Here is a 23,961-nt window from a genome sequence, read left to right as displayed (position 1 = left end):
TATTATGCTGGAAATTTCTTTCATCTGTATTTCTCCGTTGTCCAGCGATGGTAAATTTTGTCCAGGTTGACATCTCCATGTGCTATGAGGAAGTGTTTTATTCTTACAAGCTGGTCCATATGGTTAACCTCTAGTCTGTTGCAAGACTTAGTTTTGATCTGACTCATTAAACTAAACCCACGTTCACAGTCAGCATTTGAGGTTCAACAAACTGAGCCGGGCCTGTAAACTGATTTTCTTTCAGCAAGTAAGTTACCATGTCAGCAAATGTTCTTATTATATCCACTTTCATTTTTTCCACAATGATAAATTTATCCTGGGTGTACTGCTTGCAGATGCATTCAGTTATTGATCCCTCGGTTTGCATTGGTAGATTCAAGACTGCTTCATACTTGCCCATGATATGACTAACATGTTCTGTGCTGTAATCAAATTAGGCAGAAACCAGTGCTTCAGTATCAAACGCAGGCCACTCTTGCAGCTCATTCTCTGGAAATCAACAATCTAAATAGTCACAAAGTTCTGTACTAAAGTGGAGAACACCTGCTGCATTAACAGTATTGGCAAGAGATGCCCTTTGTTCCCTCACCTTCTCACTCCAAAGAGCTTTTTCTCCAAGACACTGCGAGCAAAATTTTGCTATTTTGGCCTTAACGTAGCTCAGTGGTTCTCAAACTTTTTGTATTGGTGACCCCTTTCACACAGCAAGCCTCTGAGTGCGACCCCCCTTATAAATTAAAAACAGGGGATTTTAATTTAAATTTAACAGGGGCTCAGGCTGTCAGCCCCACACCTAGGGGGGCTGACAGCTCACAACCCCCAGCTAATAACTTCATGACCCTCTGAGGGGTTGCAACCCCCAGTTTGAGAACCCCTGGCATAGCTAAATGCTTCAGTAGTAGTGAGAACTTCTCTGAAAAATTAGGCCCAGCTGAGACAATTCCTCTGCACTATCATCAAGCACAGTCAGTGCAATACAGTACTGGGGATCTGTAAGCTTTTTGAGACAATACTTAGCTACAGGATCATTATTCTCATTCACATTCTCAATACAGTCATCTACTGTTACATCATGATTGTGTAGAAGGGCATTTACAGCAGAGTGATGTGATAACCAGCACTCTTCATTCAAAGGCCTGAATAATAATGCATCAACTTCCAGTATGCTGGCCAACATCTCACATTTAGTTTTCTTAACAGCTGATCTGCTAAATATTGTATATACAGTGTGTCATAGTGTTTCCACTTCTTTCATCATTGGTACATGTTTTCAGGCATCACTGATGCCTAGGTCTTCTCTATGGGAAACACAGTGCTGTTGTAGTAAGTGTGGTACTCATTCTCTAAGTAGTACAGCTACACTGTTATGCTTACCATCTGGAGGCACCATCTGAAGTGAACATAGGCATTAGCTGTATATCCAAATTGTGATCCGTGTAGAATTGTTTGATGGCTTCTTTAATATGCCAAGCATTGCATGCAGGGGTAATGCCAGCAAATGCAGTCTTGTGGGTGACATCATTCTGAGCTCAAAACCAGGGCCACCCAGAGGATTCAGGGGGCCTGGGGTCTTCGGCGGCATGGGCCGCTGAAGACCTGGCACTTCGGCGGCGGGTCCCGGGGCGGAAGGACCCCCCGCCGCCAAATTGCCCCCAAAGACCCAGAGCGGAAGAAGCTCCGGGGGCCCGGGCCCCGCAAGAGTTTTCCGGGGCCCCCGGAGCGAGTGAAGGACCCTGCTTCAGGGGCCCCGAAAAACTCTCATGGGGGTCCCTGCGGGGCCCAGGGTAAATTGCCCCACTTGCCCCCCCCCTCTGGGCGGCCCTGCTCAAAACTTGATGTTAAGGATTAACATTTTGTGCATTCCAATGTCAGTGCTCTCGTTAACTATCAGTGTATGAATTACAGATAACTGCCATGATGTCACTTTGGACTACTGTGTTAATAGACTGAACAAATTCAAATGCACGGTTCTTTCTTCTCTAGCTGGTAGGAAGATTAACTTATTTCGCTACCTGGTCTCAAATGTGCTGCATGGACATCATGGATTAATTTATTTTCATAGCAAGGAGTACATTGTCAATCAGTAAAAATAACAGGAGTACTTGTGGCACCTTAGAGACTAACAAATTGTCAATCAGTGTTTGCTTGCTAACATTTCAATATGCTTCTCTCAGCTTTCAGTAGACTCTACTAGTAAATGTTGAATTCCAAAGCCATGTTTCCAGTTATGTAGAGTTTTCCCTGCATCAACGTGAGCTTTCTGAACTAAGTGGCATTTTAGATAGTCCAGTTTCCATTCACTTAGCTTTAGCTTCAGAACAAAAATTACATATGACATAAGACTGACTGAATAAAAAAAAAAGTCTCCCAATTTCAAGAAGTCCCTTCCTAGGACATCAGTTGTTTTGGTTTCCACAGTTTCCAAAAGCCAATTGTCTTTAAATGTCAAACTGCATTTTTTCTGTGCCACTGTCGCTGCCTGTACTCCTAACTTATGCTTGGATGTGGGGATGTTTGAACAAGGTACCTGTCACACTCTAAACTGTTTGCAACTGACACAACAAAGTGTGAGCTACAAATACAGAGGAAGCAACCACGGTTGTTATGAGGTCATCAAGCCTTGTATTGCAGGAAGATTTTGGTGTCCCTGGCCTCTCTACATCCACTTCTGGGCTAGGGAGAGATGGAGGATGGTCACTGAGAGGCCTCACTGGGATCGGGGTCACTGGCTGCCCTGCTCCTGAGACCCAGGCTTACCCTCCCCAGCCCCCATCTGAGACCTGGGGAGATAGACCCAAGTGCCCCTGGCCAACACCCTACCCAGCTAGTACAACTGAGGATATTCTCATTCATATGAGTGTCTAATAAAAAAAGTATTTATATAACAGCATTATATAGACAGTAAGATTAGCACAAAATAAAAGCAGCATTCATCTCAATGGGAACTTAAGCATGAAGTGGTAGAGAAAGGCTGTCATCACTAGATCTATAACAAAACAATTGGTTGCAAGTTGAAGTTTCCTAAAAGATTTAAAGCACTTGTTCATTGACCATATGGTTGGGATGTAATATGGTTGGGGGGCACAGCCCCCTAAGCAGCAACAGGGGTGAGGCAAGTAGCAAAGGCTATGCCCCCTCTACAGTGCAGGGCCCTTTTCCCCACACCTGGGGCCACAGTCCTCCCTCCGTACCAGGTCCCTAGACACACAGGAGCCCAACACCCCCTCCCAAGAGCCTCAGCCCTCAAGACAGCCTCCTACCATCCCCTCCCAGGAGCTCCTGCCTTCTCCACCCGTCTCCTTACCTCTACCTGATGGCTCAGGTCCCACCCCACTTCCCAGACCCCAGCATCCCCAGTTTCAGCAGATTGAGGACCCAGCATGCAGACCCAAGTGCCATCTGTGCTCCCAGGATTCATGGTAGTTACAAGATTGCTGCGTGGCCATGTGTGCACACAGATTACAGGGACATGGATGTACATCATGCTGCCATCTTTGACCATGGAGTTCTCCAAGGACTGGAACATCTGCTGAGTCTGGGGTCTTTGGGCACGTAGGTCAGCAATGGGTAGGGTGACCAGATCACCCAAGTCAAAAGTCAAATATCGGGATGCAGGGGGGGGAGCGCATGGCAAGAGGGGGCAGGGCCAAAAAACACCCTTCCTCCACAAGCGCTGGAGGGAGGCCTGGGAGATGCAGGGGAAGCGCGGGGCCGGGGTGAGTGAGAGTCCGGCCTTGCCCCGAGTGCAGGCAGGACTGAGTCGGGCGGTAGGGAGAGTAGGGGGGCGGCCCGCGGGGCCAGGCGGCGGCTGTTTGCCCCCCCCCCCCCGGGCAGCGGGACTCAGGAGTAGCCGCTGCTGCAACTCCCACTGCCGCGGGGGGAGGAAGCGGCCAATGGCCAAGCTCGGCGGCTGCGGCTCTGGCGCCCGGGCCCGAACCCCCCGAGCCCGGGCCTGCTGCGGGGACCCAGCAGCGCGCACACTGCGACCAGGCCCTGGCCAGTCGCGTCTGGGCTGCTGCCCAGCTGGTGCTATCCCGCGGCAGCCCCGGAGTGGGGGCAGCAGGCCCCAGCCCCCCCGTCCTGCTCAGGTCCCGCAGGGGAACGAACGGGGCTGGGCTGCCGATGCCTCCGCCCCGGGGCCGCCGTGGGATTGCACCAGCTGGGCAGCAGCCCAGACGCGACTGGCCAGGGGCTGGGCGCAGCCTGAGCGCTGCTGGGTCCCCGCAGCAGGCTTGGGCTCGGGGGGTTCGGGCCCGGGCGCCAGAGCCGCAGCTGCCGAGCTTGGCCATCGGCCGCTTCCTCCCCCCGCGGCAGTGGGAGCTGCAGCAGCGGCTGCTCCCGAGTCCCGCTGCCCGGGGGGGAGAACAGCCGCCGCCTGGCCCCGCGGGCCGCCCCCCTACTCTCCCTACCGCCCGACTCAGTCCTGCCTGCGCTCAGGGCCAGGCCGGACTCTCACTCACCCTGGCCCCGCGCTTCCCCTGCGTCTCCCGGGCCTCCCTCCACAAGCGCCCGAGGGAAGAGGAATGGCGAGCCTGGGGAAGAGGCGGGGATTCGGGGAGGGAGCCAATGGGGGAAGGAGGGGGCAGAGTCGGGGCGGGGGGCGCGAACACTTCCGGGCTCCGGAGTATTTGCTTGTTTGTCCCGTGTCCCGACCTAACATTGGTCGGGACACGGGACAAACAAGGAAATATCGGGACAGTCCCGATAAAATCGGGACATCTGGTCACCCTACCGTAGACTGGGGGAGGGTCCTTTAGCCATGGATGGGCTTGTGCCCTCCCAGCTCCCGGAACCCAATGAGAGACACACACCAGATCCCCCACTCACCCAGTGCATGTATGTCAACACATGTTACCTTGCTGGGATTAGAGTTAAGGCTTTGCATTGTAGTGTGAGCAAAATTATGCAACACAAGCTCTTCACTTGAAGAGGAAAATCCCCCTTCAGCAGAAATGTCCTGCTGCATTGGTTCCTCAGGCACTGCTGGAAAAAACATTCCTGTGAGGAGGCATAGTGATCTTGTAGGGGGGACTGGTCTGTGTGGGATACAGAAAGAGACTGAAGTGCTGCAGGGAGAGAGAAGGGACAGGGAAGTGCTATCAGCAATAGGTCTCGATCAGAGTGTAGCAAATGCTACTGAGTCACTTTTCATGCTGAATTTCAATTTCTATTCAAACAGTAAAGTTTAAATAAAATAAACACATAACAATTAAATAAATGAATACATAAATAAATTGCTTAAGCTAATTTTGCACTAATATTTAAAAAGGATAAATAGGAGGACTGGGATAATTATAGGCCTCTCAGCCTGACATCAGTTCTGGGCAGAATAATGGAATGTCTGATATGGGACTCAATTAATAAAGAATTAAAGAAGGATCATATAATTTAATTAATGCTAATAAACATGGGTTTATGGAAAATAGATTCTGTCTAACGATATTTTGTTGTGATGAGATTGCAAGTTTGATTGATAAAGGTAATAGTGTTGATATAATATACTTCGACTTCAGCAAGGCATTGTTGCCACATGACATGTTGATTAAGAAACTAGAGATATAAAATCAACACGGCGCACATAAAATGGGATTAAAAATTAGCTAACTGACAGGTTTCAAAATGTAATTGTAAACAAGGAATCATCACTGAATGGATGTGTTTCTAGTCGGGTCCTGTAAGCATCAGTTCTTGGCCCTCTGCTATTTAGTATTTTTATGATGACCTGGAAAAAAACAAAGTCATCATTGCAGACGTCACAAAAATTGGGGGAGTGAGTGGTAAATAACAATGAAGACAGGTAGGCGAAACAGGGTAACAGGCCAGAGGTAAACATATACATTTAGGAACAAAGAACGTAGGCCATAGTTAGCAGAAGGGGAACTGTGTCTTAGGAAGCAGCGACTCTGAAAAAGACTTGGAGGTTATGGTGGATAATCAATTGAACATGAGCTCTCAAGTGCAACAAAGTAGCCAAAAGGGCTAATGCGATCCTTGAATGTATAAACCAGGGAATATCAAGTAGGGAAGTTATATTAACTCCGTATTTGGTGTGACCAATACTGGAACATTGTGTCCAGTTCTGGTGTTCCCAATTCAAGAATGATGTTTAAAATATGAGAGGGTTCAAAGACTAGCCAGGAGAATGATTAAAGGATTGGAAAACATGCCTTATGGTGATATAGTAGAACCTCAGAGTTAGGAACACCAGAGTTACCAATTGACTGGTCAGCCACACACTTCATTTGGAACCGGACGTACAATCTGGCAGCAGCAGAGAGGACCCCCCCCCCCCCCAAAAGCAAGTACAGTGCCATGTTAAATATAAACTACTAAAAATAAAGGGAAAGCAGCATTTTTCTTCTGCATAGTAATGTTTCAAAGCTTTATGAAGTCAATGTTCAGTTGTAAACTTTTGAAAGAACAACCTTTACATTTGTTCAGAGTTACAAACAACCTACTCCTGAGGTGTTTGTAACTCTGAGGTTCTACTGTAGATTCAAAGAGCAAAATCTGCTTAGTTTAACAAAGGAGCGATTAAAGGGTGAGGATCACAATCTGTAAGTACCTACATGGGCAACAGAAACATGATAATAGAGGGCTCTTCAATCTATCAGACAAAAGTATAACAAGATCCAATGGCTAGAAGTTGAAGCTAGACAAATTCAAACTGGAAATAAGGTGCAAATTTTTAACAGTGAGAATAATTTTGCCTTTAATTTATAAACAAACCTGATTTCTGAATTAACATTTGAATTGTATGATTATAATTTATATGATAAGGTTGCTCCAAATTTTGTGTTTTAGTGAACATTTAAAATATGTAGGTAAAATCATCTTGTATTTTCCCTCCAAGTGTTTTTGTTTTTGTTTTTTAAATGACGGCTCTTGCTGACTCTGATGCACTCTTTCTAAATCACCTGTGGCTGAGGCTGAGCTCAAATTGCGTCTTCTTTTAAAGAACAGAATAAAAATCATTTAGACTCACCAAGAGGCGCTTATGTATCTTAGATCTTTCTCCTCGGCAGAAGCATTTACCCATGAAATGTTCCTGAACTGTAAAAAATGCTAGACTAGACCTCTGCTGACTTTCAAATAGACTGACACGTCTATTGGTCTGTAGCGTCACGAAACCAGGATTCTCTTTAAAGTAAAAGGTAGCCCCGAGCATAAATTAGAATGGCGATTGATCAGAATGGCGCTAGGTCTGAAGCAATTGAGTGCAGCAGGCGCGGACACTTAGCAGTCAGTCTCGCAGCACTGGGAAACCAGATTGCATTGAATACTTGATTTCCAATCCGGGTAAATCAAACAGTCAGCAGAGCTGGAAGAGCAGCATTTAAGATCTCTGTTTTAAAAGAGGCTCCTTTGAATATGTACATACATTTTATAAAACCTCTTCACTCGTAAAATAACTGGGGCTGTCTGTGTGACAGATGGGAACTATACGGTTATGATATGAAGGCAGGTCTTGTTATTGACGGTTTCCTGCTTTCGACAAGGCATCTGCTCTTCAGAATTTTGTCCTGGATTTGTTTTACTCGACTTGAGCTTGCTCCCCGTCTCAGCTGGTCGAGGCAATACAAAGCCAGGATCTCTGCAGGAAAGAGGTTGTCGGTTTTAAACAAGCTAAAGATGGGGGTTAAACACGGTCCCCAGGCGCTGAGCGCTATTTTCAGTCCAAGCTGCCCCCCCCCCATCCCATTTGGAAACCACTGGGCTACAAGTTGGGGGGGGGGGAGAGAAACAGTAATAAAAATGATTACACCAAGGCCAATTGCTTTGGATTCCTCTCCCTCCCCGGGGGCAGAGCTGGGCTCCGAAGGGGCTGTCTGACTGCATCACCCCCCGGGGTTGGCTTCCCAACTTCCCACACAGGATTTTTTTTTTAAATGTGCATTTTGCTTGATCTTTTACAAATCTCCAGGAAGGCAGCGCTGGAGCTGGGCGGGCGCAGGGGCAGAAGCGAGCCGCAGCCCCTCCAGGGGAGGAAATGAAGGCGAGGGGAGAAAAACCAGTCCGGCCCCGGTATCAATATTTTATCAGTGTGTCAGCAGCAGCCGCGGCTCGCGAGTGCAGCAGGGGATGGGGCAGCAGCCGAGCGCACGGGGAGCCCGGCGCGGAGCTGTAGCCAGCCTCGGGCTCCGGGCGGCTTAAAAGGGCACTTTGTATTCCCGAGCCAGCCGCGGCGCGGGGACCATGAGCGGCTCCGCGTGCTTCGCCTTGCTCTGCGGCTTGCCCTGGCTCCTGGGGGTGCTGCCGCAAGAGCTGCAGACCGGGGCTGGGGGAAGGAGCAGCCGACCCACCCCCACCAAAGCGGCGGATTTCGACCGGATCTACGCAGGGACGGTGAACATCAACCGCGAGGAGATCTACTCCTTCAATTACACCAGCAAGCCGGGCCAGGTAAGGACTGCCCAGCCTCCATGGCTGGCAGCCACTCCAGACACCTCACGAGCCCGCCCAGCTGCCAGGCTGAATGAAGACTTATTGCTAGGGTGGGAGGTCACAGCACCCTCACACTCCTCTCCCGAGCCCTTGCCTGGACTTGGCATCCTTTCCTTTCCCAGCCATGCAGGGAGTGCTGTTCCCCAACATAGTGTTCTGTGCCTTGATTCCCCTCCCCAGGAATGCAGGAAATGCATGGACTCTAAACCCCCCCGCGCTGCGTTAGCTCCCCAGCCATGCAAGAAATGTATGTACTCCTCTCCCCCGCTGTTCTTTGCGTATGCCCCCTCCCTCTTTTTCTGGGGATTACGTTATTGTGATATAACTATCTATCCCCAGTCCCCACCTGCAGCTTTGAGCCTTTACCAGGGCTCCCTCTCAGCCCTGAATTTCCTAAAATAAAAGGAAAGAAATCACACCGATTTATCTGGGCAGGAGGAAGGAAGTGGCAGCCTTCAATTGCATAGATAGATGCTATCCTAATAAGGTCACATCAGCTGCGATGATAGCGCTATACCAACGCAATTATGTAGACAACATACCGGCTTTTTCTAACTGTTCCCAACTTCCTGTGGTCAATGTTTAAAGGCCATAGTGGAATTCAATAACGAATACATGGGCAAAACATCTATGCCCTCAAATCTTTTTGTAAGTATCATTTTTCACACTTTAATGTCTAAGTAAGATCAGCATTCTCTTCTGAGACATGGGACCACAGATCATTAGTTGAGATGTAAGGGTCTCTATTGCAAGTCATTTAGATGATTCACAGTGGGGGGAAAAGGTTGTCTGATAGAGGTGTGCTTAATTTTGGTGGCGGTGGGAGGAAACATGTTCTATCCTAGTTTTTTCTGCAGCATCCTTCCCTATAATATCTAAATGCTAAAAGTCTTTCCCTATCATCATAGTTCTATATGAATTTATCTCATACATTAATATAGTACCTTTACATCCTAAAGCAGTGGTTTTCAACCTGTGGTCCATGGACCCCTTAGGTCCGCAGACTATGCCTAAGATTTCCAAAGGGCCTGCACCTCCATTTGAAAATTTTAAGGGGTCAGCAAACGAAAAAGGCTGAAAACGACTGTCCTAAAGCAGTAGTTCTCAAACTCCTTTTTTCCCCACAAACCACTTGAAAATTGCTGAGGGTCTCGGTGGACCCCTTAATGATCTTTCCAAATGTTGTTTGTACCGTTAGCTAACTATTGTAAAGTGCTTTGGATAGAAGCACTATATATAAAAAAAACCTTTAATAATAATTACCTTTTTTTGTTCCACAAATAAAAGCACACAGCTCATATTTTAATATCAGTAGTCTTACCTTTCTAACGCAAGGGATGTGCCCTCTTTCCCACATCGCAGCAGCCCCCGAGCTGAGGCTGGGAAGGAGGGCCGTCTCTCCCCAGTAGCCACAGCCCTGGAGCTGGGGAAAGTCGCCTTTTTCTCTGACTGCCGCAGCCCTGCACATCCCAAATTCCCCCCACCCCCTCTTCTCACCCCACTGCCCCCTCCCACCTACCCCCTATTCCCCCCAAGGCCACCACCTCACCTTACATGTGCGTCTTCTCCAGGGTCCAGGCACCTAATTAGTGGAGCCACGCCTGCGCGGCTCCACTAATTAGGTGGGTGGCCCTTCCTTCTCTTGTGTGCGGCCACCCAGGCGCGCACCTTAGAGGGAACTATCCGCGGACCACCTGAATGGAGCTTGCAGACCACTGGTGGTCCACAGACCACAGTTTGAGAACCTCTGTCCTAAAGCATACCAATATGGACAGACTTGTCCTGTCTTCAATTATACAGGACAATGGATTAGGGAATATTTTTTGTAAGCTATGTTTCTAATGCTCTCTAATAAAACAAAAAAGGTGTTAATGGATGCTAACAAAAAAATTGGGATTTTTAAAATAAATTGCACTCTGGAATATAAAGTAATCCAGCACTTTATGGATTTCCCTTCCTTCTCCGCCTCCCCCTCCAAAGTGTTATGTAAAATATATCCACCATTAAGGCTAAAGTGCTATTTCAGTGTTTTGTTGATGGTAGTGATCTAACCAAGTTTTGCTCTCCTGGTTCATGGAAGCACTGGATTGAGGAGGCTGAGTGCCTGTATAAACAATAAGCGTTATTGCAGGGTCTTTTGCTAATTTGTGATATGAGCTATGCTTCCTAAGGTGATTTAGTATTATGATGATGGCCATATTAGTGCATAGCTAGCCAAGTAAACTCTGTAGAGCGAGGGGTCTGTTAGTAGAGAACACAGATTTAGTGATTTTAGTTAGTTCATTTTACTGAATTAATTTCTAATATGTTCTAGAGGCATTCAGCTCTCTACAACCTTTAAAAATAGGCCCATAGGCAGGAATAGTGATCAAGGTAGGCAAACAGCCTATGCTAACTCCCAAATGTTTAACAAACTCTGTCTGGTACATCCCAAGCCCACCTTCTACTTTCATGCCATTGCAAGAATTCAAAGCTCCTGCAACAAGAGAGCGCCAGCAAGTTCCAGGTGCCATTGCAGCTGTGTTCCAAAAACGCCTGTCTCCATGTCCCATCAGACTTCAGCACAAAGACTTTTGCACTGAAGTTAAACCTGCAGGGAACAACTGACTTTCAGTAAGATGGAGAAGTCTGGATACTTGAGTAACTAAAGTCAAGCTTCATTTTTAATTTATTTTTAAAAATTAATAAATTCTTCAAATATAGCCCTGGGCGCACACAGGGAAGAAAGTCATTTAAAAAACTTTATTGTTCTAAAAGGCTTCTAATGTGAGGAGAACCCAGGATGGACCAAGCACAGCCTCTAGTGAGCTTGGGTTTATTCAGCCAGAAGCCCTACAGCTGCTGGCATCAATTAGCCTTGTCAGTATCCGCCAAGAAACTCTGACTTGTTAGGGGCAATTGGCATCAGGCATGTGTTTTCCCCCAGAAGGTGGGGATATAAACCAGCTGTAGTAAGATGAGGCCCTGAAACAAACTCTTGTGTCAGAGGCCCAGTCTGAGGCCTGAAGCCTGAACCAAAGTACTTCCAGGCATTGCTAAGCAAAAGCTGGGCTGTGAGCCAGAGGCAGGCCCCACTCACAGAAGTTGGCAAGAAGAGGGCTGCTAGAAGCAGGTGCATCCACACATAAGTGCTAATAAGAGGAACTTGTGCCAAGATGGCATCAGAACACTCCACAGAGATAACAAGGAACAGGCAGGTGCATCTTAAAGTCAGGGTCAAAAGAACAACATGATGAATAGATTTGTTTGAACCGACATGATCAAAGAGGGAGACAGCCCCCAATGAGTCAAGGGGCTGTACTTCAATATGTCAGTAGGGATGAGTAATCTGCCCTGTAACTGTATAAAAATAGGTCCCGGAGTGCACATCTTTGGCCTAGGGGGCAGTGGAAAGTCCTGCCACTGACTGAGCCGGTCCATTGCCAGGGGGCACAAATTCGTAGTATGTCTTGTAAAGTCTACGGGAAACTATTACTGTGCTTCGTTTGACAATAAACCTGGCTTGGGTTCCTTCGTACCTTACTAGAGTCTGTGGTCTTTGGGGGTTCTCTCGGGGTTTGCTGTGTCAGCTATCTGCGCAGAACTGGGGCAGCACACAGAGGAAACACGCACGCAGCCATCTGTTATCATCATCGAACAAGAGCAGAGCACCACACCAGTAGCCACTGACAACACCAGCAGCAGAGGCTATGCTAGGGTCAATCATATGGGGGCTCTCGAGCACAGCAGGGTTTACACTCGTCTGTGTTTGGTCCCATAATTGATTCTGAAAGGTAGGTCTGTCCTAGGGTATTTGTGGTCTCACTTTTTCTTTGGTTGCTGGTTGGAGGGAGGCTTCACTTTAAATTGAGACTCTACGTGTGTGGGCAGATTCCTTTTGTACCCGGTCAACAGCTGTAATGTAACGGAACCTCTCAGGATCCTTTAGCCATTATGCGCTTTGGCTCAGTGAACCTCAAGAGTCTGAGCAGCTATCAGGATTTGTACGGTGCTAAAAAATGATACAGCAGAGTTTACCGTCTGGTAGCGTCAGGGCCGGCTCTAACTTTTTTGCCACCCCAAGCAAAAAAAAAAGAGCGCCACCCCGCCATAACAACCCCCCCCGCCCCAAGCGCCGCGCCGCCCTGCTGAAACAAGTCTGTGTTGAGTGCAGGCGTATCTTACTCCTGGAAGGGCTGCAGAGGGAAAATGTGATACTAACAGGCTTCATCTGGCCCCCTACCTCTGGGTAACTCCTCTTCCCTTCACTGTTCTGAGGGCAGATACACAAAGCAGGAGACAAAAATTCAGAGAACCAAAGTAATAATGACAAGACCTGTGGGTCAACATATGCCCTAGCAGCAGGCCCACTGATTGGGGGGGTGGGCAAAGGGGGCAATTACCCAGGGGTCTGGGCGATTTAGAAGGGCCCGCTGTGGCCGGGAGTCCCAGCCCCTTTTAAATTACCCAGCTGGGCCGCAGGACTCCTAGGCATGCGTGGGATGGTACCGGCAGTGGCGAAGATAGCCGGGTGGGCATTGGAAGCCTTGGCCGTGCTGGAAAAGCGTGCCCAGCAGCGCAGGCGCAGCACCTGCCCTAGGGCCTGGAATTGCTGTCGGCGGGCCTGCCTAGCAGACTTTGTGTAGACTCCAGTCAGCCATGCCCATCTCTGTGGCCGCTGGGTTGCAGAATGCCTGCCAGCATGCCTGGAATACAGTCAGCCAGGGAGATGGGCTTAGACTTCTCTTATGCTCTTGCTGGATGGCAGAATGGAAGCAGGACCGTTGTACCTAGCTGGTTCTCTCAACACCTCTCTGGTTTCTAGAAAGGACTTGGGCCTGACTGACCTCAAGATACATTGAGCGCCTCTAGTCACTCGCTTCCCATGCTGGGCATAGACACACATGGTTAGAGGAAGAGATGGCATGTGTAAGACCTACATCTCTCTCATACATGCATGCAGAGTCTAGTGGCTGTAGCACCAGGGAAGATGCTTCTATTCCTGGGTCTGCAAGAGAGTGGCTGTGAGACCTTAGGCAAGTCACTCTGCCTTCCTGTGACTCAGTTGCCCTGTGTGTAAAATGGGAATAACAGTATTCTTAGTATCTATCAGGTTGTATAATGCCCACAATTGTAATAGATTTCCATTCGTTTGGGCTCCTCTGGAACATAAACTTCTAGGCCACATACATCACCCTGCAGGATCAAGCCTATATATAAAATGACCTGATATTGTTTCTCTCAGTCTTTTTGACGGTCATTTAGGAATGTGCACCAAATAGTGATATTAACATATGGCTCTCATGCAACACTCTCCTTGTCTGAACTACATTGGCTGCATTGTCTGTCACAAAACTAGTCATGTCTCTGAGGAAAAGGTAGAAAGCCAGCAAGCTGCAGGGTCTGGAAGCACTGGAGCCAGCAGCAGGAGGTGCTCTGTGCCTGTTCACTAGGCTACTCTGCATTGTTTTGCTTCTCTGGAGGGGGACTGAGTGGAACAAGCCACTCTCTTCTGCCCTTTGCTTGCTTGCTCGCTCATGGACATCGCTGCAGAAGGGCCCAAATACTTTGTCCAGTTTGACTGGAGGGCCAGGTTATTCTTCCTAACAGAGGGAAAGCAGCACAGAGCCAGAGGAAAGCTGAGATAGTGACTGTAATTGATTGGCAGAAGTAAGGCACACAGGAAGCCATGATGGGAAGGGAGGAGCTTAGAATAGCAGCACTTCTTTTTTTTTTTTTTCCAGTACAAGCCCTGGAAAAAATTACACGGCTGTTCTGGCACTGGAGGAACCAATGGGTGAAATGTGTGTTTGGTGGGACTAAAAATTTTTTGCACATACTTTTTTAAAAAGAAACATTTCAGTTTTGTTTTAATTTATATGTTGGCACAGCACGGCACACAAAGGGGAACATGGTCCCTGCCCTAAGGAGCTAACAAAATTTTTAGATGGCTGGAAGGCTGACTACCTCATCTGAGTTTTCCCATGTAGCCTTGCTAGCACCTGCATTGCTCAAACAGCTGGAAATCCTTCATTGCGGCCTCCCCAGCAGCACTCTGAAATTGCTAACCTTGCTACCTGTATAGTTGTTTGTTTAATGGGGAACTGTTAATTGGTTTTTATTAATTTTTATATTATTACACAAGTGCATTCTGGCACAAATGTATTCAAATAACAAAGCCAGTTGTGTGCCCTGCAAAACTCACTCAGGCAATTAAGTAAGTAAACATCTAAATGATGACCTTACTGGGGACCTCAGGGCTTAGGAGAGGGTAAATATGAAGTAGCAGTTAATTTTACTAAGTCCTAGTGAATTTTACTCTGCGGGCCAAAACAGAGAAGGTTCCATGCAGCTGGTGAGAGAACCTACCCTGCTCCTGTACAACAACAACCCAGGGACTTTGTGCAGAAAGAAATATGCCACAGTTATGGAGGAATCCAAGAGAGCTACTTTCTTCATCCCCATAAACTCTGCCAGTCACCCAAACTACATTAATCATATTGTACATCCAACCGTCTTCTCTGTGCAGAGCTTTGGCTACTTCCTTCAAAGATTAACTCCACACAGGACATTCTCTGGGCATGAGGGATGACAAGCTAGAACAGAAATCAGAACCTCACCCTCCTTGACAGAGGTTGGACCAATTGCACAAATGCATAAAATGGAAGCTCTGAGAGATCTCTGGGCCATCATATGTGCCTCAGACCACTGGACATAATGGCTAGCGAAATCCAGTAAAGAACAGCATCACCCCCTAGTGACCAAAATCATGAGCACCTCTCCTAGAGTAGGCAACTTACCTGCTGGACCCCCAAAAGAGTGTGATAGTCAAAGGATGATGGAGAAACCAAGACTCTGTGCTAATTATCTTGCAAACGATTGCCCTGTCTCCAGCTTCCCTTTCCTGGGCAAATGCATTGGATTCTGAACACCTCCAACAGTCTGCTCATATCCTGGCCCCTTCCTAATAGAGATCCAGCCCTGCTCACAACACAGAGCTGGTTCTAATAGGGTTAGTGGATCACACTTTCCCTCTCCCCACCCCTGTGGCTATGAACAGGGATAGCTCAGTGGTTTGAGCATTGGCCTGCTAAACCCAGGGTTGTGAATTTAATGCTTGAGGGGGCCATTTAGGGATCTGGGGCAACAATCTGTCTGGGGATTGGTCCTGCTCTGAGCAGCGGGTTGGACTAGATGATCTCCTGAAGTCTCTTCCATCCCTGATATTCTATGATTCATCCTGGCAGCAAGTTTTTGACAAAGTGCTCAGAGGCCAGTTACTGGCTCAGGTTTCATTCCAAATCTGGCTGCTGGTGGTGCAGGTCACTGGAACAGGGGGAATGGCTCCTAGGTCTTCCACCACCCAGGTGGGTGCCCTAACCACTGGACTATAGAGTCCTTCTCCTTCTCTCTCTTTGGCCCTCTGACTCTGACTCAAGTAGTTGTACACAACGGAACAGCTTCAACAGGAGAGATTGAGGGAGCCCTACACCAGACTATCCTATAGCTCAGTGGTCAGAGCATGCACCTGTAGGGTGGGAAATGCTGGTTCAAACCCATTTGCCCCATCACACAGAGGGGGGAACTGAACCTAGGTCTCCCACCTCCCAGGTAAGTGCTCTAACCACAGGGTTAAAAGAAATGAAGTGGGCATCCCCACCACCTCCCCCGACTTTGTGTGGAGCGAGGCAGATGCCTAACTCATTCTCACAAGAAATGACTTAACCTGCCTGACTCCAGGAGAGGGGTTCCTGGCTGTGGCTCACAAACAAAGACAGGCACTTCCGTGCAGCCCAGACTTAGGTGACTAGCTCCATGAGTAGGGCAGAGCTTAGGATACATCCCTCTCATCAGCATCTGTCATTGGCTAACTTAGGCAGCTCCCCGCCTAGCATGCTGGCTTTGGTGAATCGCATTCCATGGTGCCTCTCTCTCCCCATTCATTGTGACTAGCACAGGCTGTATGAATTGCACTGTTCCAGTGATGAGGTTTTTTTTTTTTTTTTTTTTTTTTTTTTTTTTAGGGGCCTAAAAGTTAGGTATTGTTATGCTGAGCATTCCAATGCCTATGTCCCTTTATGGGTCCAGGCCCTTAACACTAAGAGTCTATGGGGATTAGCAATAGGAAACAACAATTTACAGAGAAGGTAGGGAGGCAGAAATTGCATCATCTTGGAGTTCCATATTTATTTTCCTTCAATGACTTCCCACTCAGATTTATGTCATTCAAAACAGTTGGTAGGGGGAGGAGGAGAAACATTCTGCACTGACAGTCAGTTCATTCACTGCCACCCCCTCCCCCCCAGCTCAGCTGAAATTCAATTGAATTCTCTGATTTCAGGAGGTGCTTTAAAGCTTACTGGGCCTGTCTCTCTTGGTCACCTCCAAATTGGCATGATTCTGCCCCTTCTGCAGCACTGTCTCTTGCCTGCTGAACTTTGTAACTCAAACAGCTTGTGTGCCTGCACGTTAGAGGTGTTCCCTGCCCCGTGCTTTGGCTTCGTGCCCTCAGTTTGTCAGGCCCAGGACCAAGCACTGTTGCAGGCTGAACTTGGAGGCATTGGAATAGGGTGACCAGATGTCCCGATTTTATAGGGACAGTCCCGATTTTTGGGTCTTTTTCTCACATAGGCACCTATTACCCCCCACCTCCTGTCCCAATTTTTGACACTTGCTATCTGGTCAGCCTACATTGGAATAGGAGGCTGAGCGTGTGTGATAGGCTATTGGGGATGTATTCAGGTGCTCCAGAACCTTCCTTTCCCACAGTCTCATGTTACGTGGCTGCAGTAACCCTCCTGAAAGCTCCTTCCTGCAGCAGAAACGGACGTTCCTTTTTTCTCTCTCCAATTCCTGTTCCCATAAACCAAGCTTCCCATCATTGTCTAAGTACTGCGGCAGCAAGTTTTCCACTTTGACAAGAGTTCAGTTTAGGCTATTAAGGACTGAAGTCACGTTTGTCCCTTTAGTTGTGTGCATTTGCAGTCAGATAATCTTTTCCATTTTCTTGCTGAGAATGAATTTCAAACACTCTCCTGATACCGCTCTTGAGGAGATGGTGATAGGGTTAAACTGTCAATATTTATCTTTCCTCTCCTTTCAGGACATGTTTTACGTGGCACTGGGCGCTGTCACCCTTAGTCAGCTGCCTGACTTCTCCACCCACCTTCAAACACAGAAGACGCTCAGGTTCAGTAAATTAAAAAAAGTACATTGGACCCAGCTCTGGCTGGTGGCTCCAGCAATGAACACAGCAGATGAGCTCAGAGCCAAGAGAGTGTAGAGCAGAATTTTCCCAGTCAGTCCTGGCTCTGCTTCATATTTTTACAGCAAGAAGCCCTTGGACAGTTCCTCTATTATCGCAGGCAACTTCCAAGATAAAGCCTAGCTGTTGGAGGGCATGCCGTGCTTATTAGGACCAGAGGTGAAAGTAAGCCGGTACGCCGTGCTGGACTGGACCGACTTCTCCGGCGGTGATTTAAAGGGCCCAGGGCTCCAGCCGCTGCGCGGAGCCCTGGGCCCTCTAAAGCACCGCCCGAGCCCCGCTGCCGGAGATCCAGTGGCGCTTTAAAGGGCCAGGGGCTCCCCGCAGTGGCAGGAGCACCGGGCCCTTTAAATCCCCGCCCGAGCCCAGCTTCTGGAGCCCCGGGAGCCAGGCTCTGGCAGGGATTTAAAGGGCCTGGGGTTCCCTGCAGCAGCTGGAGCCCCGGGCCATTTAAATCACCTCCGGAGCCCTGCCGCCGCTACCCCAGCCCTAGCCCAAGCCCTGCCGCCCCGGGGTAGTGGCAGCAGGGCTCCTGCAGTGATTTAAAGGGCCTGGAGCTCCGCAGCAGCCGGAGTCCTGGGACTTTTAATTTGCCCCAAGCCCAGGGCTCCCAGACGCCTCTGCAGCTGGTAGCTCCAGGGTGATTTAAAGGTCCTGGGGCTCCCAGCCACAGCCGGAGCCCCAGGGCCTATAAATCTTGAAAGGCCCCGCCTCTTCCTGTTGAGGTCATGCCTCTTCCGGTTGAGGCCCCGCCCCACTCAGGACTCCGGCGTACCGGTAAGTCCTTTAAGTGACTTTCACCCCTGATTAGGATATTGCTCTAAAGCCAGTAATGGACTGTCCACTCCCCCATACGCCACCATGAACCTGCATGCAGAGATTGGTCCTTGCAGGAATAATCTCTGCATGGGATGTGCCTGGAGCTGTGGCTGTCCAGAATGCAAGTGCACCATGATACTTTTGTTTTGGGGGTGACTTTGGCACAGTGCCAGAATATGGTTCCCAAAAATTGGAAACCCTCAACCACTTGTTTGTGGCAGGGGTTATTGGCATCCTTTTACTTGTTTAGTGAGTCTTCAGGAGTTGTCTACTTTGGAATACTTTACAGTCTAGGACACTTAGAATTCCCTATGTCTTACAATAACTAAGAGTCTGGGGATAGAAGTGGGAAAAGTGGTTTCTTTTTCTGAACTGGATTGTTTTCTTTACCAAGGCAGGACAGGGCACTGTGCTGCTCTCTTGGATGGGGATAGGGGTGATGTCCCTTGGTTTCTATGGTTTTAATTAGCTTACTTGCTCTATCTTGAGGGAAGGCATTTAGAATCATAGACTATTAGGGTTGGAAGAGACCTCAGGAGGCAGGGCCGGCTCTGGCTTTTTGGCCGCCCCAAGCAAAAAAACAAACAAACAAACAAAAACGAGGCGGACAGAACGGCAAAGCAAAAAAAAAAAACCTGTGGCATGGCCGGAGCGCGGCTGCAGGGGGACCGGCTGGGGGGAGGGAGCGGGCGGGAGAGAGAGAGAGAGAAGGGGGCGGCCAGGGCTACAGCGGGGGCACTGCCACGCGGCCCCTCCCGCTGCGCTGCCTCCTGCTGCGAGGGCTCCGCTCCGGTCGGCGGGGAGGGAAGGAAGAGGACTGCCCTGCAGGGCGCTCTGGTTCTCCGCGCCGCCGCCCCCTACAGGGCGGCCAGAGCGGAACAAAAAAAAAAAAAGCGGCCGTGCCGCCCTAGGATTGGGCAGAATGCTGCCTCGAACAATCTGCCGCCCCAAGCACCAGCTTGCTCAGCTGGTGCCTGGAGCCGGCCCTGTCAGGAGGTCATCTAGTCCAATCCCTTGCTCAAAGCAGGACCAACCCCAACTAAATCATCCCAGCCAGGGCTTTGTCAAGCCTGACCTTAAAAACCTCTAAGGAAGGAGATTCCACCACCTCCCTAGGTAACCCATTCCAGTGCTTCACCACCCTCCTAGTGAAAACGTTTTTCCTAATATCCAACCTAAACCTCCCCCACTGCAACTTGAGACCATTACTCCTTGTTCTGTCATCTGCTACCACTGAGAACAGTCTAGATCCATCCTCTTTAGAACCCCCTTTCAGGTAGTTGAAAGCAGCTATCAAATCCCCCCTCATTCTTCTCTTCTGCAGACTAAACAATCCCAGTTCCCTCAGCCTCTCCTCATAAGTCATGTGCTCCAGCCCCCTAATCATTTTTGTTGCCCTCCGCTGGACTCTTTCCAATTTTTCCACATCCTTCTTGTAGTGTGGGGCCCAAAACTGGACACAGTACTCCAGATGAGGCCTCACCAATGTTGAATAGAGGGGAATGATCACATCCCTCGATCTGCTGGCAATGCCCCTACTTATACAGCCCAAAATGCTGTTAGCCTTCTTGGCAACAAGGGCACACTGAGGTAACACACTAGACACCTGTCTCCTCCATATTAAAACACAGAGCCAGAGCTGGACCAAGAATATGGAACACACAGCCAGGAGGAATAAGACCGACCAATAAGCTTGCCCCACTCACAGCCAAGTGTAAATCTCACTTCTGTGCATCCAGGCTTTCCCTCCCTTCGTTCTCAAATTCAGATGTTAAAAATCAAAGGGAAGGAAGAGAGGGACTGGTGTCATTTTAAGAAATGGGAGGCATGCTACCTGGCCCTCATCACCATGGTAGCAAGCGTCTGGATGGACAGGAACCTTCACTGCATATCTGGCCAGTTACTTCATATCATTGAAACAAAGATTCTGTTTCAGGATTTTTCCTGAGCTTTTAATATGAGAATTTTAGTAGGGAATGGGGAGGGGGCAGGCAGGGATGGTTGCAGCAGGGGTGATGCTAATTGTGTGTATGGGGGAGGGGCTATTTTCAGCACAATGGGGTCATCTGAATGAGTCACTTAAAATCTCCTTCATATTTTGTAGATATCTCTCACATTCAAATGGTCCCATTTTTGGTCTGTGCTTTAGGAAGCAGCTGTTGTGGTGTAGAGGGAGGGTGCAGGGAGAAGCATGAGACCTCTCTACCCTTTTTCACTTCACATGTGTCCCTAGCATCTGCAGGGGATTGCATCAGCGATTCTGCACTGAGGCCAAAACCCTCTTTTTCCCCAGCCTGCGGGGGGAGGGAAGGAGGGGAGACATTTCCTCTTTCCTCCGCCTTCAGCAGAGTAATTACAGTAGGCACTGCATCTCCACTACCTACCCCTATGACCAACAGGAGGCTCCATATAGTAGGCTTCCCTCTGGGAGACCGTAGAGTTGAGCCCTCTGCCACCCAGGAAATGTGCAACCCATACATGGGTACCCCCAAATCCTCCCTGCCTGATTAGAGGAACCCCACTGGGGTGCCCTTTGCTCCCCAACAGAGGGAAGCAGGCTTTGCCCCCCTGATACTGCCCCCCCCCCGGCTCAGCAGACCCAGAGTGTGAATCTAACTAGAACTGATAACATTGCCCCATGGGAAATGCTGCTGCCACTGCAGCGCTGCCATCCCCACTGTGGCATTCTCCAGTGTGGGGATATGAGGGCCACGGGGAAGCTCGGCACTTCCTGGGCCTTGCGCTGCAGGTGGATAATAGCTTTTCCTACCGGAGACAAGCAGCACAGGTTAGACAAGGGTGCAGCCCGGGAGAGGTCTGTGCTTCACGGGTGAGGTTAGTGCTCCTGACTTTAGATAACGACAGGAGGATTAATAATTTACCAACTTGCACAAGCAAGATTGCTTAGAGGTCTGTGTTTGCAGCCAAAGCCTTGTCAGGAAGGGAGATGACAGTGCGTGGGCAGGCCATTCGTCCGGTTTTGACCCAGACGGTCCCTTTTTTGGGGGTGGTTTGTCCCCCATCTGGTACTGAGACACACAGTCATGGGTTTGTCTGGCATTGGCCAGGGGAATGCCAATTTGAAGAGTGCACCCCTCCACACCTGCTGGCATAACCTCGCACACACTAGGCATCTGAGGTCACGCTGGTGGGGCTAGAGTGGTATGCTTTGCAAATTGGCATGCTCTGTATGGTGTGATCTCATACGCACCGGGCATGTCAAGTCATGCTGCGGAGGTGGTCCCATGTTATTTCTGGACTAGCTGGTATTTTGGGAATGCGTGAGTGTTCACACTAATGGTGCATGAGGCAGGTTCAGGACAGCTGGATTTTAAATAGGATGCCAGCAAGCCATGTTCTGGATGGAGTGCTCAGGATGGCATCTGGGCTGTCCCATATTGCACCAGTAGGGCTTGACCTAAAGTGTAGAATAAAACGCAAGGCCGGTGCTACCATTAAGGCGAACTAGGCGGTTGCCTAGGGCGCCAAGATTTGGGGGCGCCAACAAGCGGTGCCACCAATTTTTTTTTTACAGCTTTCCTCCCCGAGCGCGCGGTCGCCGCTCCACTTTTCCCACCTCCCAGGCTTGCAGAGCCAATCAGCTGTTTGGTGCCACAAGCCTAGGAGGAGAATTAGAGCGGGGGCGGTGTGCTCGGGGAGGAGGCGGAGCAGAGGTGAGCTGGGGTTGGGAACTGCCGCACAGCTCCCCGGGGGGGGGGGGGGGAGCTGCCGTGGGAGGGGGGCGCCTCAAGGCAGGGGTGGAGATGCCGCGGGGGGGGGGGGGGCGCCTCAGGATGGGGGGGGGGGGGCGGGGAGCTGCCGCAGGGCTGGGGGCGGGGGGGCGCAAGGTGGAAGTTTTGCCTAGGGTGCGAAACTTCCTTGCACTAGCCCTGATAAAACATAAAAAGAACATAAGCAATGTGCAGGTAAAAATACAGACTTTACATCTCGGTGTATCTACAGCTCTCCTCTTACTCCAGTAGTTCTAGGATCAGACAGGAGATGTTCTGACCTCAACCTCAGTTACTGCCTCCCTGGGTGCTCCTCAGTGTGTCCCTTCCCTTCTATGTGCCTCAGTGCCTGCACCTGTAATATGGAGATAATACTTGGAATCCTCATTACAAAGGATTCCAAAGCAATTCGCTATCTGTATATCCTACATACTTTACACAGCAGACTAGTGTTCTCAACCTGAGGCCAAGGACCAGCGATATCTGCAGAGCATTTCCAGGTGACTCATGAAGCTGTGACTGCCAAAATTGTGAAGCATCTGTCCTCAGGCAGCGACAGTTCCTGTTAGTAATAACCTGGTCTGGGTGCCTCTTGGAATTTCCTGAGGTGTCTTTGGCCAAGTAAGCTTATAAAACCAAGCACCGTATGCATCTGCTTCAGGCCTTTCTTTGAAGGAAATTCTCTTGTAATCAGATCTGCGCAGGGCATCAAAATTGGAGGGGTCACAAACTGAAAAGTACAGAAGCAGTCCAAACAGTGACCTAGAGTGATGCGAAAAGTGGAGAATGTAGACAACAGATTATAATGTTATCATTAGTAAGCATTTCCTGTATGTCATATTACTAGCTATTCATAGGTTTCAGAGGGGTAGCCGTGTTAGTCTGTATCAGCAAAAACAATGAGGAGTCCTTGTGGCACTTTAGGCTAGGTCTACACTGCAGCGGGGTTCCGACCTAAGATACGCAACTTCAGCTACGTGAATACCGTAGCTGAAGTTGCGTATTTTAGGTCGGCTTACCTAGCGGTGAGGACGCGGGAAAGTCGACCGCTGCCGCGCTGCCGCCGCCTCCGCTGCCGCCTCCTGCCGAGGTGGATTTCCGGAGTCGACGGCAGAGCGATCAGGGATCGATTTTACTGCGTCTTCACTAGACGCGGTAAGTCGATCCCCGAAAAACCGATTGCTACCCGCCGGATCGGCGGGTAGTGAAGACAAAGCCTTAGAGATTAACAAATTTATTTGGGCATAAGCTTTCATGGGCTAAAACCCACTTCATTAGATGCATGGAGTGAAAAATACAGTAAGCAGGTATAAATATACAGCACATGAAAAGATGGGAGTTGCCTTACCAAGTCGTGGGTCAGTGCTAACGGGGCCAATTCAATCAAGGTGGAAGTGGCCTATTCCCAACAGTTGACAAGAAGGGATGAATAGCAACAGAAGGAAAATTACTTTTTGTAGTGACCCAGCCACTCCCAGTCTTTATTCAGGCCTAATTTGCTGATGTCAAGTTTGCAAATTAATTCCAGTTCTGCAGTTTCTTGTTGAAGTCTGTGGGTACCCAGAAGTCGCCTACTACAGGACAGGCCTAACAAAGAAAGTAACAGAACGCCACTAGCCGTCACCTACAGCCCCCAACTAAAACCTCTCCAGCGCATCATCAAGGATCTACAACCTATCCTGAAGGAAGATCCCTCACTCTCACAGACCTTGGGAGACAGGC

The 23,961-nt window shown here is 49.2% G+C and overlaps 1 protein-coding gene across 1 annotated transcript in view; it reads left to right on the top strand.

Annotated features, from left to right (window-relative positions):
• Positions 1 to 8,196: 8,196 nt before the first annotated feature.
• SIDT1 (SID1 transmembrane family member 1) overlaps positions 8,197 to 23,961 on the top strand; it is a 93,811-nt gene continuing 78,046 nt past the window's right edge. The window contains exon 1 of the mRNA XM_065406433.1: positions 8,197 to 8,403. Within this exon, the coding sequence (XP_065262505.1) occupies positions 8,197 to 8,403 (207 nt within the window). The remainder of the gene's footprint in view (positions 8,404 to 23,961) is intronic.

Source organism: Emys orbicularis, chromosome 1 (assembly GCF_028017835.1).
Source record: "Emys orbicularis isolate rEmyOrb1 chromosome 1, rEmyOrb1.hap1, whole genome shotgun sequence".
NCBI lineage: Eukaryota > Metazoa > Chordata > Testudines > Emydidae > Emys > Emys orbicularis.
Note: the sequence above shows the minus strand (reverse complement) of the source record. Positions and strands in the feature narration are given on the sequence as shown.